Source organism: Falco rusticolus, chromosome 4, assembly GCF_015220075.1.
Source record: "Falco rusticolus isolate bFalRus1 chromosome 4, bFalRus1.pri, whole genome shotgun sequence".
NCBI lineage: Eukaryota > Metazoa > Chordata > Aves > Falconiformes > Falconidae > Falco > Falco rusticolus.
The window spans coordinates 107733495-107752700 of NC_051190.1; the positions used below are offsets into that span (position 1 = coordinate 107733495).

Consider the following 19206-nt stretch of genomic DNA (forward strand, 5'->3'; position numbering starts at 1 on the left):
TACTTGCTATTGAAAATTGAGCCTCAGAGAATAATAGAGACACCTTAACTCTCTGGAATTACATGGTATGCAGGGGAAGTGAAATAATTTCCCCATTTTCAAGGCATTTCTTTTTGAAAGTGTTATGTGTGTTTAGACTTTATGTTATATGAAGAGTATACATTACATGGAAGCCTTTCCTTTTTGGTGGGTGATTCTGATAAATGAATCGGGAGACACTCATGTGTTTTCACAGAAGTCTGGATTTCACTGCAACTTCTCCTGGGTTTGAGGAGTGTGAGGCTGGTGACTCAAATGGATGGTGCATCCATAGTGCTCAGTCTGCTTAAAAGAGATTTCTCTTTCTGCTTCATCTCAAACCTTCCTTAGTTAATTCTGGCTTTATCTAATTGTCATTACTACTAGCCCAGTTTTTTTCCTTAGGATATTTTGTGATTTGATTCCTTTGTTTTCCTCCTTTACCTAAAGTGTAAAGGATTAATAATAGCACCCCTTAGTTTCCATTTTTCTTCTTTTTAGCTCATCTCACAGTGCCTTTTTCTGTTCCAAGTTCTGTACCTTCCCAAAAGTGATGTATTAAAATAGCTTGACTTCTATGTACTCATTCTGTGAAAGTTTGCCATTTGTGTCTCAATCCAAAACAGGACAAGCAACAACTGTTGTTATAATGGTGCATATAACAGAGAGAATTAATAACCTTTTCCTTGCATAAATGTCGTAATCACACACCTAATACAGCAGAAAATGTAATATTAAGTCCCTGACTTCGTAAGGGTGATACTAAAGCTTTTTGTGAGTAATACCACTTCTTGTAATTTAGCATAAATAAACTTTTCAAACAGATACTTTATCCCATGTGAAGAAATATGTAGGCATTTTCACTGTGCCCCCCCCTTTTTTTTCCCCTCTTTTTTTTCTCCACTTTTGCATTATTTCAATGGTTTAGGGAACTTTTCATCCTGCTTCTCTAAATTGTACCTTTTTATGTAAATGTAACATGACAATTTCTTGTGGTAGTGGACTAAAGTAGCAAAATGACATGTTAGCTGCCTTGAAGGGCGTTATTTTCTGTATTTCTATTTAGCGAAGACAACTTGACAGTTAAAAATCTAATCTTCCACTTGTAGATTCAAGATGCTGCAAGTCAAGGCTTGAAATTTGTTGGAATTATACCTCAGTACCATTCCCAAAAGAACTGTCTTGTCAGCACCTCCCTGACACCCGCCAGTAACAACTCTGTAGAATCAAGAGATAATAAAAGTGTTTCAAATTACCCTGAGGATCATGCTTCACTGGATGGTGAGAAAATAGATGACGTTAATGGATGCAATACTCCAGCACTGAGTGAGGAAAGCGCTGACCGATGTGCCACATCCAGGGAGGGCTGGCAGGGTGAAGGACAGGCTACCGAAGAGCTGAATCTCACGCCTGCGAAGGGAAATGAGCAGATTCAACATGCGAACACAAGTGTAAGAGAAGCAGCGGACAAGCCAAATGGACTGGCGGCGAATGAAACACCAGCACGATGCTTAAAACCTCTTACTGGCAGTAAGTATTGTAGTGACCTCTCATACATAAAAGCCAGGTTAAAATTGCCTCAAATTACGTTCCTAGCTCCTTTGGGGGGTGAGGATGTGGGGAGGACCTTACTGCTGTAATAGCAAAGAAAAGATGCCCCGAGTGAGCCACTTAACCCGATTTCAGCATGGTTACACAGTTCACAATGACTGAGCGTTGTCAGATGGCAAGTGAAGAGGTGATAGAAGCAGGTGCAACTTTGTTATGGCCCATTTGTATGCCTGAGAGTAATGACTGATTGTTGTCTGCTGTTCAGCTGAATTGGTTCATTTCTGTATTTGTTGTGATACCCTGAGAGCTCTTGATCTTTGTATCCTTTTTGTCTGTTTGAATAAAAAGCCCTGCTAAACCGCCTGAGAAAGTTTTGCAGCGATAGAAGGAAGAAGACGTAAAGTCTTATCAGAGTTAGCCCCTTTGTAGTAGGTGAACAGATAGCTGAAATTAAACCACATCAGGAACAGCAAGAATGTATGTGATCTGGACTCTGAAGTCTCCTAGTATCCTACAGGCAGGCTGGGGTCAATGCTACAGTAAGAATTGTGATCGCAGGAAAGCAGCAGTTATTTTTGTGATGGCTCATGTTTGCCGCTTCATTATAAAGGTCCTCTTGGTATTGGTGCTCCTAATGATTTGCCTTCCAATTCTTATTTTTTTGTAAGATTATTCTTTATATTTTCTTTCTTTCTTTCATTTCTTTGACATATTTCTCCTCAAGCATGCTTTCCACTTTTAAATGTCATTTTGTGCCATCAAAAACAAAAGTCTCAGCTGAGGTCTCCAAATTAAGGTGCTTGTTGCTCTGAGGTTACTTCAGTAGGGAGGAATCATAGTTCAGAACAGGACGGAGGACAGAATAATTTAGAAAATGAAAAGTCATCAGGAAAAAATATTCTTGCCCCATGTCCAGTTTAAATCTCAAAATATTTTTCTTTCCTATATTTTCTTTTACCCTAGAAAACTACATGTACACTTATTTCTCTTACTGCTTGCTTACTTTCCTTACAAGCTACAAACCTATGTAAGAAGAATGTAGATGGAATTTTTTTGGCTGGTACTGTCCTTGACTTTAATTTATTCCTATTATTTATGTCTTGATGGATGCAGTTAAACAATCCTCCCCCTTTGGGGATTTTGTATATAGGACCAAGAATGACTTTGCATTGTAGCCTCCTTGGGCTATTGTCTTGGTTTCCGTTGCATTTTGGTGTAATTAGCTTTTTGCCATCAAATTTGGATCGTGCTCTAGTAACCTTTCACCGTGCTTTCTTCAGTTTGTGTTGGACAAGGGAGCACTCAGTTTCATTCAAAGTATAGCTGCTATTTGGATAATTGTTCTGGTTTACACTAGAATCTTACACATTATAAACCTCTTAGTTTTATAATTCTAAATCGGTTATCTACAAGTCTCATCAGACCAGTTCTTTCTCTTTTATATATGCTGTCTTTAGAGAGTTAACCTAGCGAGTTTAAGCATCTTTTTGGTGTTCTTCTCCATACTGAACAGTGAAAATCTTTTGCTGCAAGTAACCACGTTCTTAACATTCCTGTGCAATACGAAGCTATTCACCTCCAATCTTCCCAACTTCTGTCTGTAACCGCCCAGGATTTTATGGCAGCTGCTGATTTGCCAGATAAGAGGGTTTATTTTAAAAATGCATTTAGATTCCTTATTTATCTGTCTGTCTTAGAGTGCTTTTTTGTTTCATTTCTCATACATTTATTTAAAATGGTGAGTTATGCAAATACTTTCCAAGACTGAAGGTCTGGGAAGGCAGTTTTATGCAACAGCTCACCAATAGGAGGATTTTCCCAAGTCTATTGCCTGTACAACATTGCTGATTTCTTTATTGCTCTTGTATGAATTTTTGTTATTACAGCACTCCCTTTTCCTCCTATGGAAAATGTATTTCAGTCTTTGGCACCAGTTCTCCATCCTTCCTCTGGAACGTGAAGATGGAAAGCATCAGGGTTTTTTTGTTGGCTTTGGGGTTTTTTTTTCTTCCAGTTAGCCTACTTAGTCCGTAGGAAGTTACCACTCTTGAACTCCTTCCCTACATAAAACTTAAAAAAAAAAAAAAAAAAAAAAAAAAAGGTAGTATTTCCTACTATTTGTGGAATCTTAAGTTTGTTCTTTATTTTAGCTTTTATACTATTCAAGTGTTCTTTTTATGCTTCTTCATACTTTTTCTAATATTCTGTAGTGCGCGTTTGATTTCCCTTTCGTTAAAGGGCTTTTCAAACCAGTGTTGACAATTATTTGCCTGTGAACAAGGCACAGGCATTCCACTGGTATGTCCAAAAGTGCTGTGTTACCTAGAACCCAGCTGAAGGTCCATGCGTGAGCAGTTGGACTCATTGGTGAAGTCTGTTGTCAGCAGTGACTTGAAGAGTGGTTAGGGCTGGCGTAGTGTACACTCGGTAATGGTGGCAAATCAAGTCAACCACTCAGAGTCCCACACGTCTTAAACGTATGTCGTCTACAGGCCAGTGTCAAATCCAGATTCTCCTCGACCTATGGATTTTCAGCTCCATTATTTGCTGTTGTTAGTATAATGTCTTAATAGGCACCAGAAAGATCTTAATTTCCAATGTGAGTGTCTTTTGAGGGTCAGAATCAAAATGATCTTAAAAGTTTTCTACGTGTGCTCTTCTGAGATTAACCACTTGTTTAGAAAGAACATAATTATGATATCAGCAAGAAGATTAATGTTAACAATTCATTCCTTTTTACTCCATTTGAATCATGGTTCATGTCTGAGGTCTCTTGTTCATGTTTGGTTATATCGTGAGCTTCCTGCTCTCTTCTTCAAGTGCTGCCAGCCTGTCTCTGAGCATCTCCCTTCTACTCATTTTTTCAGTTTACACACTCCTCCTTGCTCAGTGATGTCTTGTCAGAAAGCAATCTTAACATTTCTCTTAACATCTCTTTCTTTAATACTTGAGGTTAGAACATAATAACTTGGAAACAAGAGGAGCTTATTGAATGAATGAATTTCCTATAAGGTCTTTACCTTTTATATTAATTTCTTCTGGGAGAATTTTTGTTGTTTGGAAGTCATTAGAAATTTTACATTGATTTCCATGTCCATTAATAAGTAAAATGTCCAAAAAATGTTTATCAGTAATTTTATTGATGGTTGTACCCTTCTGAGAATTTGGAAAGTGTATCTGCACTTAAACTTTCTTCCAATTTAAGGCTGTGAAAGCTCAGTTTTGCTGTCAACAATGTCTTTTTTTGTGACGGTAAGTATACATTAACTACTGCTATGATACACTAGAGGAGAAGGGGAGCAGAGTCTAGAAAATGTTCTCATTTGTAAGAGCCTTCACAATTCCACTTTCAAAATTCATTTGCTGTCGTGTTCATGTCTCACCTTGGCTCAGACCCAGAGTAAACCAACAAACCAGCAAGTGTCTTCTCTACATTAGTGATTCATTGCATTTTCTTTAGATGAGACTACTGCTTGCTGGTTCCATGCCATTGTGTTATCAAAACCAAGTTATTTAATACTTTTGTTTAACGGCCATGAACTATAGATTGCAGTTCCTCCTAAATTTGCAGTAAGATTTTGTATTTGAACTGTCCTCAGTGTCACAGCTCTGTTAACAGTTCAATCGGGAGGAAAAATAAAGGTACTCTGTGCATTAATTTTTAGTGATTTTGTGACTGCTACAGTACTTAAAACACCGTGTGGAGAGTGTTTTCCTATTGTGGCTTACACTGATAACTCCAGTGAGGGGTTGTGCATTAGTACTTGAGGTATTACTGTCTTTAAATGTTTTATTGTCAAGATTCAGTCCTTTATTAGTAACAAATATTGTAACAGCAATCAAAATAACATATTGGGGTTTGGGACTCTACTGTGCTGGACACCGCAGAAACGTATTAAGGAGGTGACCGCATCCCAAAGTATTTTTTGCAGTGGCACAGTGTAATCGGGCAAGGGCAAACAGGGGTTTTACATTGTTTTAGCTGAAATATTATGATATGGTTGTTGCATTACTCCTTTTTTACTTTTTGGTAGAAGCAGAGATCTTTGCTCTCTTCAACAAGCCAAAAACCCCACAAAGATGCAGCCAGTATTATACGGTGACTATCCCTATGAGGATCTCCAGGAATGGGCAGACTGTCAACAGCTTAGAAGCAAATTGGCTGGAGCACATGACAGATCACTTCAGGAAAGGAGGCTCCTTGGTAAATGCCATCTTCAGCCTTGGAATGGTAAATGGTATGGAAATTACAGAAAGCATTATGCTGTGATTATTTTCCTTTCTCCTCTAATAGAGGTCATTATCTTTGAAGAGAAGACATTCGGGAGGTGCTTTAATATAGGCTTGGGGCAGATTTGTTTTGGATCAGCCTGTTTCAGTGAAATGGAATGAAAGCACGGGAAATATTTTGGCATTTGAATAAGGAAAATAGATCATGTATTTTATAAACATACTAGAGATGATCCTGTAATTGCAGAAATAGACAGAGTTAATAAACAGTACCAAGTAAAATGAATTAAACTAATAAGATTGTAAAGCAGATGACGTAAATGAAAGAGTGGCTTTCCTCTTGGCTGTCTGGCCACACACGGCATCTGGGTCTGATTACAGGTCAGCGTAAGGACCCTCCAGTTTCATCTGGCCAACATGTAGTCAGTTACTTCCAGTTCTTGCAGAGACCGTTTCCACCTCAATGGCACAGTGTTTTACAGAATTGTCCTCTATGTTTGTTTCATCCTAGCTAATGTGTTCATTGGAGTGATGGATAAATGTTGATCTTACTTTAGGAGGAGAAGTTTAAAAAACCAGATTTTTGCAGGTTGTAAAAATGTGACAGAGTCCAGCTTAATGCCATAGCCAGCCTGTACTACACCCGTGGCCGCTACGGCTTTGAAGATAGGCCTGCTGTTCAAAGAAAGGCTTTGGTTCAAAGTAGAGGTCGGAGAGACATAATAAAGGGACCAAGAGAACAAACCAAGGGAAGTACTTGAGCATAAAAATGTTGAAGTTATAGCCAGATTAATTTTACTGGACAATTACATGACTAGTATACTTCATGGTTAAAGTGCTTATGGCTGAATCTTTCACCTAATTTTGGTTTGTTTTGCATTCTTCAAAAGGAATGTGGTTACCCATAGATTGGGGACTGCTGCTAAGATTCATGGGTTTGTGCCTCAAAATTGTAGGGGAACTGCTTCTGCAGCATCTTCTTCCTGTTTTGCTGCTGGTCAGAATTCCAAGACCCACGATAAAACACAGTAATATGAGTTGGTTCTGGTAAAAGTCAATCAGGAAATTAACAGGCAATCCTAATTTTTCATTTTGCAAGCCAGTAGTAGCAAAAAAGGAAGTTCTAAAGTTCAGCTGATGGAATGCTTTCACATGGCTTCCTGGAAAGCCTTGTAATTGCTAGTTAACTTGCTTAAAAACAAATGGTCACTTACTTTATGTGTACAAATTGCAAATTGTAGAGGCAAACCTAATTGGCTCTATCAGGTTCAGTGTTTTCTTTAATAAAAACTGCTTATCAGCGCGTACTAAAATGCTTTAAACACAGCATTTTTCTGTTATTTAAACTTCTAAAGTTCATTTACATAACAAGAGTCCTGGGGGAAGTTCATGTACTTGGATACAGAGTGAGGAGAGCTGGATAACTGCCTGCAGACGCAGATAAAGTAGACTTGAATGACGACAGTAAATTTTCAACACAAAACAGGACAACAAATTATGTAAAAGTGGAGAGGTTCTGGATTAAGTTAGATTAAAGATTGAAGGTGAATAATTGATGAATATTTTTGTTAGCATTTTACAGTTACAGGAAGAACAGGTTTAGAAGTCAAAAAGCTCAGTCTTACGGTTTCTAAAAACGTATTAATTAGAACAGTTACATTAAAGCACTGTGAACATGCCCATGTTATCAGAAGAACATTTGCTAAGAACATCTGTAAGTTGCTGTCAGTTGCAGTTGAATGTTTATGATTTAAATTCTAAATTTTTCCTATGCTGCAGAAAAACGGAACAGCTTTTTCACTCATATGCCAACCAGCATGAAAGAACCCAGGGTAGGGAGGAGGGGAGAAAGAGGGGTCTGAGGGCTTCTCAGCTCCTTACTTTTTTCTTGTCTCTTACGACAGCCTGACCAGCTCTTCATAGCTGGCTTATTCTCTGATTAATCCTCTTCCAAATTAAGGTAATATTAGCATACTTTCTTTAATTGGTTCTATCTCATTTCTTTGTACTGAGGGCTGGTTTTCTCTTTGGCTTAAAGTATGAATTCATTATTTTGCTTATTAGACTTAAAAGCAGGGTTATTATCTTCTTCTTTTCCCCGTTGTCCTTGGAATGCCCAATGAAGTGAAGATTTCCAGATTGTCAATAGTCATAAATCTGTTTCTTCCTTCTGCCAACAGTTTAATAATTAGACTTCAAAAGAGTTTTAAAGTTCACTGATAACAATTGTTTCTTTTTGCTTATTGTACAGATAATTATAAACAAAAATATAACACAATTGCAAATTACAATATGTAAACCACACGGAGTTACACTGTATATTAAACGTGTTCAGATTTCACTACTAAGTTAGAAACAGCAGCTTACTTGGTCCTTGAATGTTCTTATGTTGACAAATAAGAGTTATTTAAATTGGGAGTTCAGTTGCTTGCTGATGTTTTTCATCCAACTCATGTCATTGCTAATACTGCCTGTAGTCCCAGGTGTAAGCTGATGCTGCGTCGTGATCTAAAGTGATCATAAGAATTCACCCTTGCCCTGTTCTAGTGAGAAGTGGGGTGTAACAGATGGGGTCTCCTTTCCTATGACAGTGAGTCTCCAATTAGCAGTGTGAGAAGGGAGGAAGAGTCAAAGCTAGGGTTGTATTTTGATGCCTTAACGGAGTAATCACACACCTGCTCATCTTTAGTTGTTCTGAACTGCAGGTCTTTAAACGCCTGGCATTCTTGTATTTGTTTTCACCCTTCTGCCTGTGAATTTCCCACCTTTCAAACTTACAAAAAGCCAGCCAGCCAACCAACCAGAAAACATTGACAGTACTTAAAGCAAATGAAAGAAAATGTGAGTTGCTTGGAAGAGGAAAGTAGACAGGTTTTTAGAGGGTCAGATTGATTGTCTCTGTTACATTCGCACTGCCTCTGACAAAGGCGAGCCAGTGATGCATTTGACCGGTTATAGTCACTGAAGTGGCTGGGATTTTTGTCATCCATATGGAATTATTTTCTCTGTGTATACTGAAGGCGAAAATATTCAGGAGAAGGGAGGAATACAAATATGAAGCAAAGGCCAACATTCAGGTCACATGCCACATGAAGCCACAGATACCTAGTTTTTCTCATAGAGAGCAACAGCAGCCTAAAGGTTAGTTTCCTAGATAAGGGGGATTTATAGTTCAAAGGCAACGGGGAAAATTGTTGCCCATTAGGAAAGCTGTCATGGTAAAGTAGGAAATCTTTTCCTGTATATTTCTTGTAAATCAGAAGCAAGAACATCAAAATAGCTTTTTGTCAGCTGAGCTACATCAAATATTTATACAACCCAGTGAAAATAGCTTTTTGTGCACAGTAGGATACCTTAATAAAAAATGCAGTGGTAATGGAACATTTTCAGAGGAAGGACAGTGATTATAACCTTTACGTTTAGAGCCTTTTCTTTAAGAGTGAAGTTATGTCAGTTAACAGTGGAGATTGAGGAATGATACCACAAACAGCAAAATTAAAATGGTTTGGTTTATTGACATTCCTTACTGCCCTGTTGCAAATGAACTAATGTTTGGAATTCCTAAAGACCTTTTTAGTGTAAGCTTGTGTAAGTTCCAGGAGCTAAAACTTGTTGAACAAGAGATTACCAAATACAAGAATACAAAGAGAATACAAATGCATCAGAATCAGGAAATACCTTGCATAAGAAACAGTGGAAACTGGAAAGACCAACTCACCATCTGAAGCTTTAGATGGTTGGTCTTTGTCGATGGGTGAGGTAAAGTTCACATGAATAAATGTAGGCATCTGCCCTGCAGGTATCTGCATATGAGTTGTCATCCAGAAGTACTGTTATCATCAGTGGAGGTCTAGGCCTAGGCCAATATAGTCGACAGGATTTGTGTTGTGATCCATCTCATCCTACATCAGATGAGTGAAAGAGATCAGATGGATTGAAGTGGGGGATTTAGTGACAGCAAAACTAGATAAAACTGAGATACTCTGTGCCTCCTTTGCTTTAGTCTGCACTAACACAGTCTTCCAGGCCCCCAAACTTAGAGACGAAGTTCAAGCAGTTGCAGGACTAGCAGCAGTGGATGAAGATCAAGACAGGGGTTGGTTGAGTTCCTGAGACTAAATGGTCTACATCCAAGGATGCTGATGTCATAATGCGGCCACTCTTGGTCATCTTTGAAAGGTCACGGAGATCAGACAAAGTTTCCAACACTTGCAAAAGGCAAAGGTTGCAGCCATCTTTAAAAAAAGGCCAAAGGGACAATCCAGGGACCTATGGGGTGGACAGCCTCACTTCATGCCTGAGTAGATCATTGAGTAAGTCCACTTGGAACACATTTACACATGAAGAACGAGTGATTTGGAACAGTCAGAATGGATTTAACAAGAAAAAATCATACTTGACAAAACAGATTGTCTTCTGTGATAAAATGACTGGATTTGTGGATGGAGAGAAAGCAGTAGATGTCATTTTGAGTGAATTCGTCAAGGTTCCCACAATATTTTTGTGTCCAAGTTAGGACCCTGCAGCCTAGATGGGAGGACAACTAGATAGGTTAAAATTGGTTGCATGGCTAGGCTCAGAGGGTCATGGTTAATAGGTCACACTTTACCTGGAGTAACAAGTGGAATACTACAAAGATCTCTCCTGGGACCTGGTGTGTTTAACAACTTTTATCAATGATGCAGAGAAGGCAACAGGGCTTGGTTTTGTCAAATTTGCGGACAATCGCATACTCAGGGGTTCAGTTGATGTGCTTCAGAACTAACTGGGCTGCTGTCCAGAGGGACCTGGGTGGGCAGGAAGAATGTGCCAGCAGGAGCTTTTTGAAATTCCATGAGGACAAATGTCCTGCCTCTGGGAAGGGAGAGGCCTTTTCACTAATCCAGGCTGGGGACTGCCTGGCTGGGTAGCAGCTCTGTTGAAAAGGTCCTGGGGGATGTTAGTAGGCAGCAAGCTGAAGATGAGCCAGCAGTATGCCCTGGCATTAGGGAAGGCAATGGCTTGTCAGGCTGTAATGACAAGAACATAGCCAGCAGGTAACAGTGATTATCCTCCTCCATCCAGACCACACAGCGTGTCTAGTTTTGGGCCCTCCCCCAAAGGGGGCAAGGAAGATGCTGACAAACTGCAGCTAGTTTAGCAGAGGGCCAACATGGTAGTTGGTGGCTGGAGCACTTGTCCTGTGAAGAAAGCCTGAAGGAGCTGGGTTGGTTCAGCCTCGAGAAGGGATAGCTTTGAGGGACGTAACACTGCCTGGCAGTGCCTAAGAGGAGACTGTCAAGATGATGGATCCAGGCTCTTGACTAAAGCGTATGGTAGGAGGATGAGAAAAAATGTGAGGAGATTGAAGCAAGAGAGGTTCTGGCTGGATATAAAGAAAACCTTTTTCATCATGAAAACAGTCACACTCTGGAAGAGGCTGCCCAGGAAGTTACGCAGTCTCCATCTTTAGAGATTTTCAAGATACAACTAGATAAAGGCTTGAGCAATCCGGTCTGCACTTGTATTGAACCTGCTTTGAGCAGGAGATTGGACTGGAGAGCTCCTGAGGTCCCCATCCACCTGAACAATTCTATAATTCTACGAAACTTGATCCCAAATGAAATAATGATTTCTCTTCATCAACTGTAAAGAGCGCCTTGGATGACTTAACTCAGCTGTAGACCTCTATATCATAAATATCTAATGCTAGATTATATGAATCTCACCTAGCGGGCTGGCTCTAGAGCATGTGACTGTGGACTTAAGTTGCTCTTAGAGCTAGAGCATCTGTGTGGTAAAGGTATTGCAGGTAGACTGTCCATCCTCTTGCCCTTCCACACCTCTGTGTAAGAGTTTCGCTGAAATTCTTGCCGATCCTGTCATCTTAGCATCAGTTATGTGAGCCTTTTTTCTAAAACATGACCCTGTTAGCTCTCTTTTTTGCTGATTTCTACTTTCCCCCAGTTATTCTCAGCATCACAAATGCTTCACATGTGAAGGAATTAATGATTCAATTATTCTTTCTTTTATCTCCCTCTTTTCTCTGGAAGAGTAGTAAATGACCCGTAGAAGTGAAGATGTGTGGCCAAGGTGTGAGAACTGACAGACTTCCATTCACGGCATGAAAGTTTAAACATTGTGGCATGACAGGTTAGAGAGGGTGTTGGTTATGGTTAAGAGGGAAAAACTTCGTAAGTGTCATCAACCAGTTTCTATTGCGGAGTTTTTCACCAGCAGCACTGTTGAGCAGACACCAGTATGCAGCAGCTGTGTCTCCCTCATCATTTTCCCCTTCCAGTTTTCTCATTTTCTGTAAGTTTCTTTCCTGTATCCTAAGATTGTCTGGATGTAGCATTCAACAGTAATCATTGTACGTCCAGAATGGAAGCAAAGTCGTAGAATCAGAATTATTTAGGTCAGAAAAGACCTTTAAGATCATTGAGTCCAACCATAAACCTAACACTGCCAGGTTTATCTGCTGCCTGTAGGGTCGCACAAGCTCAGCTATTAGTTTCTAAAACATTACATATGCGCCATAACGTTCACATATGTGGAAGCTGTGAACTCCATGAGTGGAATGCGCAGCAGAGTGAAACACGAAGGATGATTTATGAGCGAGTGTAAACACACACATGCTGATGGTGTTTTGATCACTTATTAATTAGCCGGTAAACTTGTGGGGTGAGCTCAAGCTGCAGTTGTGCCAACAGTGCCACACTGGATTTCATTAAGAGAATTCACGATACAGGAGCAGTGCACCCGTGCTGCATAGAGCATCCCTGGCAAGATGTGGGTGTCTGTGTCTAGTGGGGACCTACAGGTTTCTGCTTTCAGCTGTAGGTGCCGTTCTGTCATCCCTGCTTTGGAAAATGAAAGGGGTTATTTGTACATTATGCATCCTCAAATAGATTGGGGTACAGGTTTGGGTGTTGGAACGTGACATGTTGCACAGAAATTGAGTCGGTTCCCGCTTTGAAATGTAGGGTCCTACAAAGTGCCAGTTCTGAATGAAATATGATAGTTAAATGTTGTACCCATTTGTGTGTGGCCAGTTTATTCTCCCTGTATTTTCTGACCTGTAACCCAGCTACTTAGTGATCTGGCCTGTTATTTTACAACAAAAATGTCTGTTCTCCTCACTTGGATGAGAAATCTATCCAGATGACAGGAGTTACTACTTTGTAGTCCAGCTCATCCTCCTTGGAGCAATGTGTATTACAACCTTGCTGTAGTGGTGAGGAGTCTTCGTCTGTCTTTATTCTAAACGGTTACAGGAAACCTGTCTGGGGAGACAGTCAGCGTGAAAGTAGACCGTATATTTTTCTGCAATCCTAACAGAATCCCATGAATCCCTAGTAAGTGGTTTACAAATTTTTTCCTTCACAACCAAACTAAAAAAAAAAATAAATGCTTTATTTTTTATTATATCGTGTTAGTTTAGATACAAGTATTTGCATCTGCTTACTTACAACCTAATGGTGGCTGAAACTGGAGCAAGAAAGAGTAGTGGGCTGTGCAAATAGAAGCAAGGGGGTGTGCAAATGCTTGACACCTGCAGCAACAGTCTTCCTGAAGTGTATTTGTAGACATAACCCTCCAACTGCAGGAGTCTGGTTTGTTGCCCACAACAGAGTGATTTCCAAATAATAAATTGAATTTAGATCATTTAATGACATTGGAAGATGTTTACTGAGATTGTGCCACAACAGGTAAGAACCCTTTTAATCCTCTTCACTGCCTCCTTTGTGAGGATTGGTTCGGAGTTTTCTATATGTTTTCCCTTGGAGGCAGCAATGCCTTCTTGCTGGCATTTCTTGACCTCGTAACATCCACCAGGGAAAGTAGGAGGACCTGATGAAACAGCTAAGCAGACTTATCGAGAAGACTCTCCTGTCAGTTCAGGAATCTGTCTGGCATGTGTGGTTGCATTTCAAAAACATATGTCATACCAGTGCAAAGAACACAATTCTTCTAAAAACGTAAAGAAACTGTCATGCAAAATACAACACTTGAGGAGGGCGATGAGCAAGGTCTTTCTAACAGTCATACGGGGTAAGTGGATTATTTCAACTAGAAAGGCTGAAACACGCTTTGTGACAATGTGAGAGGAGTTGTCTGTGTTCATAGAGTTCAATACTGCTTATTTACAGTTTTTCTAAATACAATTCTATTGCTTCATCATTTAGCTTATTTTAGCAAAGAAAGGTAAGTTCCCCCCGCCCTCCCCAGGTTATTCTGATTCTGTTCTCTCTTGGAGCTGACAAAACTTGAGTTCTTGCGTATGGGGGTGATTGCTGATTATGGGGTATACAGCTAATTTGAAGGAGAAAGTGCTGCTCGAGTAACTCTAATAGTATGCGTTGTCTGAAAAAAGGCTGAACATGCTGGGAATGCAAATGAGAATAGAGAGGCACTAAAGCAGATGGTCAAAATGCCTTCATAAATTGATTAAATAGTTATGAATGTATCTTTTCTTTCCCCACCATTCAGCTATGCCAGATCATCCTTAGTCCATGTAGATCACTGTAACTGCAATGGCCGATCTGTATGTAGGGTTCTGACTTGTGTGAATGAACGGGTATAGTCATTAATGTCAGTGTACCTTCAAAAGCCCTTGAAAATTTGACATAATAGATGGTCTTTAGCCCCTAAAGTGTGTGTGTAACTTCAAGTGGGTGAGCAGTACTGCTGAGCTGAGGACTGAATTAATTTTACCTGTTCAAAATGGGTGAGCTGTGTTTTTTGATGACAAACTCTGGACTAAGAGAGTGGACAGTGAGGTTTGCTGTTAGAGAGTATGATTACTCTTAAAAACTGCTAGAGATACTAGTCTTCATTTAATAGAGCTGGACTATCAGAGGAAGATCTATGCACTTTTCTATTAACATCCTTGGAAGAATTTGTTAGTAATATTCAAATGCCTCGCTGCACATGGGGTGCCTTCCATAAAGTTTACAGATAACTCTGTCTTTTCACAGATTCTTTATATGGGACAATGGATGGAGTATTCCTCTTTGAAGATGTTGCTGTGGAAGACAGTAAAACCATGCAGGGCTATGATGCAATTGTTGTAGAGCAGTGGACCGTCCTGAAGGTATGTCTGCAGTTTTCTTTCTTTGATTTTTTTTTTTTCTTTTTTGTAAATCAAAACACTCCAAAACTGTGAGGCAGACTCACATACTGATCTGTGAGCTTCAACATACCAGACGGGCAACTGAGGTGAAGGGATGCGACATAACAGCAATGCCAGTTAACCACACTCTAGGTTTGTACAACGCACTTTTGATTTTGATAATCTCTGTGCTTTATTGAGGGGGGTGGGGGGCAGGAAATATGAGCTATTGTGAGCAATGAAACTTAGGACAATCTGTCCCAAAATTACAGATGTCTGCTAGATTAAAGAGGATCTCCATTGGTTGTCAGGGCAACATGATCACACAAGTCACTGTAGCATCGCAGCTCTAAGGAAGGCGGCCCTTTAGGAAGGCTTAGCTGCAGGACGAACGCACAGATAACTGCATTTGCTTCCATCTGACCTCCTTCGTATGCTGGAAGAGCTGTATATTCTGGATAGGTCCCTATAAACAAACCACGTGTGTCATAGATCAGCTTTTTACTGATCCAAATGTATGCTCAAATAAGTAGAAACACTATTTAGATCAGATCAGTCGGTACCGATCTTCCACAGCAAATTTGGTACACAGATAGGTATTTGAAAAGCTGGGCTTTAAATTCTTTGTGACTTGAAGCAAAGATGGGGGAAAAGAAGATACTGTTGCATAACTCTTAGAAGCGGGGTGGTTTTTTGTTGTTTTATTTGGTTACTTGTCTGCCAGAAAAAGCTGTTACGTATCTATAAAGGCAGTATCTGATCTTTTCACTTGGAATATATTGTAAATAGTGTAAAATCCTGACAGACAAGCAAGGCGCACGCACATGCCAAAAGGATGGATTAAGGGAAAAAGGGACAGATGCTAGACTAAATGTGTAAAATTCCAGGAGACTAGGATTAAGAGGTTTGTTATTAGATGAGGACTTTGTAGCGTAGCAAGAAATGACCATCTAATAAATGGCTTGAAAATTCTTGAACAACAGTGTAATGCATTAATGGCAGCTTTTCTTGTGCATCTGAACAAACGATTCCTGTATTATATTGAATGTTATTCTAGTTATTACAGACTTGACTGTAAGTTCTTGTTCATTTTTAGGGTCAAATTATGGTGTTGCCCAGTCAGGAGCAAGGTTTTGGGGTAATGACAGATGGTTCCATGAGTGCATTAGGTCGGTGCTGATCAAGGAGGCAAATGTTAAGGAGCATTAATGTTAACCGTATATTAAAATCTGTTGGGAAAGGAATAGAGGGTGAAACAGCAAGCAAGCATATACTGCTACATATTACTGTATAAGCCACGGTTTGACGGCAACTTCTTTCAGTAGGTTACGTTAGCACAGTAATTGTTCAGAGAAGAGCAGTAAGCATGATCAACGACACAGCATTCATATTAGGAAGACTTTACATGGTGTGTCCTTCCAGCCTGCAAAAGAAAGAGTTGCAGGGCATGGAATAAGTAGAGGTCTCCGAAGTTGTGTTGAGGTACGTAAATAGGGATTGACTGTCAAAGCCATCTCTTCCAGTATAAGAACTAAGAACTGTCAGATGGCACTAGTCAGGGCCAGGTGCAAAGCAAACAAAAAGGGGATAATTCAGCTAATTCTTTCTGTGGCAGGCAGCAGATACGTGGAACTCTGTTCTGAAGAATGCTGTAGGTTCAAGAAGTTCAGATGGGTTCAGGTGGAAGCAATGTTATTTTTTCCTCTACCTTATCTATCTCTGTGTTTATACAAGCATTTTAATTCAGGAGTGTGTTTTTGAAATGAACCTCTTGGTCCTCCCCACTTAATACGCCTCAGCTCACCTCACCCGATGGTCTCATATTGCAAAAAACAGATTCCTTTCATTAAAAACTAAGCCAGGCATACTGAGAGGAAGAGCACTAAATATTTGGGGCAGTTATCCTACGTGCTTGCCCTGATCTGTATTCTTCTTCCTTAACTGTCACAGCCACGTTGGAAACGGCTTTCTGAACTAAATGGGTTCTTGGTCTGAATCAGTTTGGCTCTTAGACAACCAGTGAAAGGTTCTCTGTCTCAGTAGGATATTGCAACAAAATCATGCATAACGGCCACTACGCACCTCTTAGTTTGCTCTGTGTGGACACAAGAAAGTTTGTCTCAAGCTACATGACAAGGACAGCATCTGATAATAAGGACTGTGGGATGGCAGTAGTGCCCAAAACACTGGGACACAGCAGAAGAGTGTCTTCTAGCAGGGCCCCTTGAAGTGTTAGAGCCCTTGGAGCCCCTGGTAGGTGGAGCATCATTTGCCTTGAATCCAGCAATTCCATGCTGGAGACACGGCTGGTCAACAGATTAAGGAATCAACATCGCAATGCCATCTGGTGTGTCAAGGGATGCTGTGGTGCAGCACGCTATGTCTTTGGGAGGGCTAACAGGGAGAATCTCTTGTTCCAGACATAAGATTTGGTATGTGCAATTTCAGACCCTGACTGATGGCATGTACACAGCTTGTTGGTATGATCAGATTATTCTTTGCTGTAATTTAAGATCTGGATGCTGGGTATTCCCTGGCAATTTTCTTCTTCTGAGATGAAGTGCTCCTCTTTTGGAGACATGATGAGTTACCCACCAGCTTGAAAGTGGAAGAGTATGGAGAAGAAAAAGCCTGCTGAAGGAAGGAGGTCGAGGCATCGGGGAACTCTTGCAAAGGTCTTATCCATTTAGAGGGACAGCAGAGCTGACCACCTGTGTTTTCTTCTCCTGGGGTTTAAATAACTGCCTGGATATTTCATGCCTCATGCTTTCTGAGACATAATAGGCATAGGTAGGTAAAGTCATCGAGTGAAAGAAAGAGTGGAAGCCGGGGAATCTGTAAGCATTTACCAGTGTTGTACCCAGAAGACCAAGTCGCCTCTCTGTTAGACCCTGTCAGAATTCACTTTTATTTATCATAACCATGGAATAATGCAGTGGCAGAGGAAAGGGCTGTTAAAATAGAGGGAAGTAGGCAGTTCAGTAGTGACAGATGTCCAAAAGCCAGTAAAGGCTTTGGTTCTGTTCTGAGTACTTCAAAGTATAATTATCACAGAGATAATTATGGAGCAGTGGAATGACTCATTTATGTAGTTTCTTAATTTTTCGGTATAGGTTTGGCTCTGATAGATTAACCTTTTCCATTTGTCATTTTTGTTTGTACCGAGGGTAGTGCAAGAAGCCCTGATGGGCAGTACGATGTAAACGTGTATAATAGATCCCTATTTTAAATTTGTATCAGATTTGATTACCTGGGTGAGCTATGGACTTGTTCAGATGTGTTCTGAACTGAATGTAAATTTATTGTGCTGTATCCCAATTCAGAAGAAGAAACAACCAAAAGAATCCCAGCCACGGCAAAAGAGAGCTGTTTTAAAAAGGACGACATGTAGCATGAATCTATGCCCTTAGTAATAAAAAGAGAACCTTTCTAAATGAAAAGGTAAAGTTTTGCTGCTTAACCATGAAGGCAAAAGAGAGGGGTTGGCACACCTCTTAGCAGAGAACGTGCTGCCTTTTTAATTGCTAAAGGTAATAAAGAAAAGAAGCCGAACAGGGTGATGCACAGGGTATGTGTGTAAAATGTCAGTTTGTGGAGGATGTAAAGCTGGCAGCTGTCACAGTATGTGGTCCCGCCAAGCAGCAGACAGGATGTAATAGCTCTGAGTAATTTAACTCTTTCTTTGCAAAGCAGAGGCATGGCATCCTCTGCAAATGACCACAGGACTTCTAATGGCAAAATGCTGTTCTCGTCCTTATCACTTTAACTCTAAACATGTCAGGGCGTATTATTTCCACCACAGCCTCTGAGATCCAGCCCTAAAACTTGTTTGATGGTTTTAATTCTGCTTGTGCAGGCAAATGCGGGTAGACAGTTCTGATTAATCAAGCCTCTACCCAACTCTAATCTGTCACCTTCTCTCCCCCATTAACCAAGACAAGATAGCTAATACTGTCTTTAAAACTGAGTGCCTGAAGATTTATTTTAGATTTCTGCATTGTTCTGCTTCTGAAGCCTTGTTCATTTTGAAAATACTGTCCTTAATTTACAGGTATTTTCTCATTGAAAATCTACAGCTGGCAATTCATCACTTTTTTATTTTCTGCTATACCGTATCTTTGGTGTACTGACATGAATTAAAATCTCAAATACATCATGGTGCTGCCATTTCCCTGGCAGAATTGAATGGGGTCAGCGTCAGCTGTAGACATGGTAAACCTTCTAAAGTGCGATGTATCGAAAGATTTAAAAAATGATCTCTGCTGAGCCTAGGCTGCACGTTGCCTTAATGTAAGCCTTGAAACAAATTCTCT

The 19206-nt window shown here is 40.2% G+C and overlaps 1 protein-coding gene across 1 annotated transcript in view; it reads left to right on the top strand.

Annotated features, from left to right (window-relative positions):
- The window catches only part of RFTN1 (raftlin, lipid raft linker 1), a 95388-nt gene that overhangs the window by 63279 nt on the left and 12903 nt on the right, over window positions 1–19206 (top strand). The window contains exons 5-7 of the mRNA XM_037384860.1: window positions 1128–1548; window positions 5604–5807; window positions 14760–14875. Coding sequence (XP_037240757.1) covers window positions 1128–1548; window positions 5604–5807; window positions 14760–14875 — 741 coding nt within the window. The remainder of the gene's footprint in view (window positions 1–1127; window positions 1549–5603; window positions 5808–14759; window positions 14876–19206) is intronic.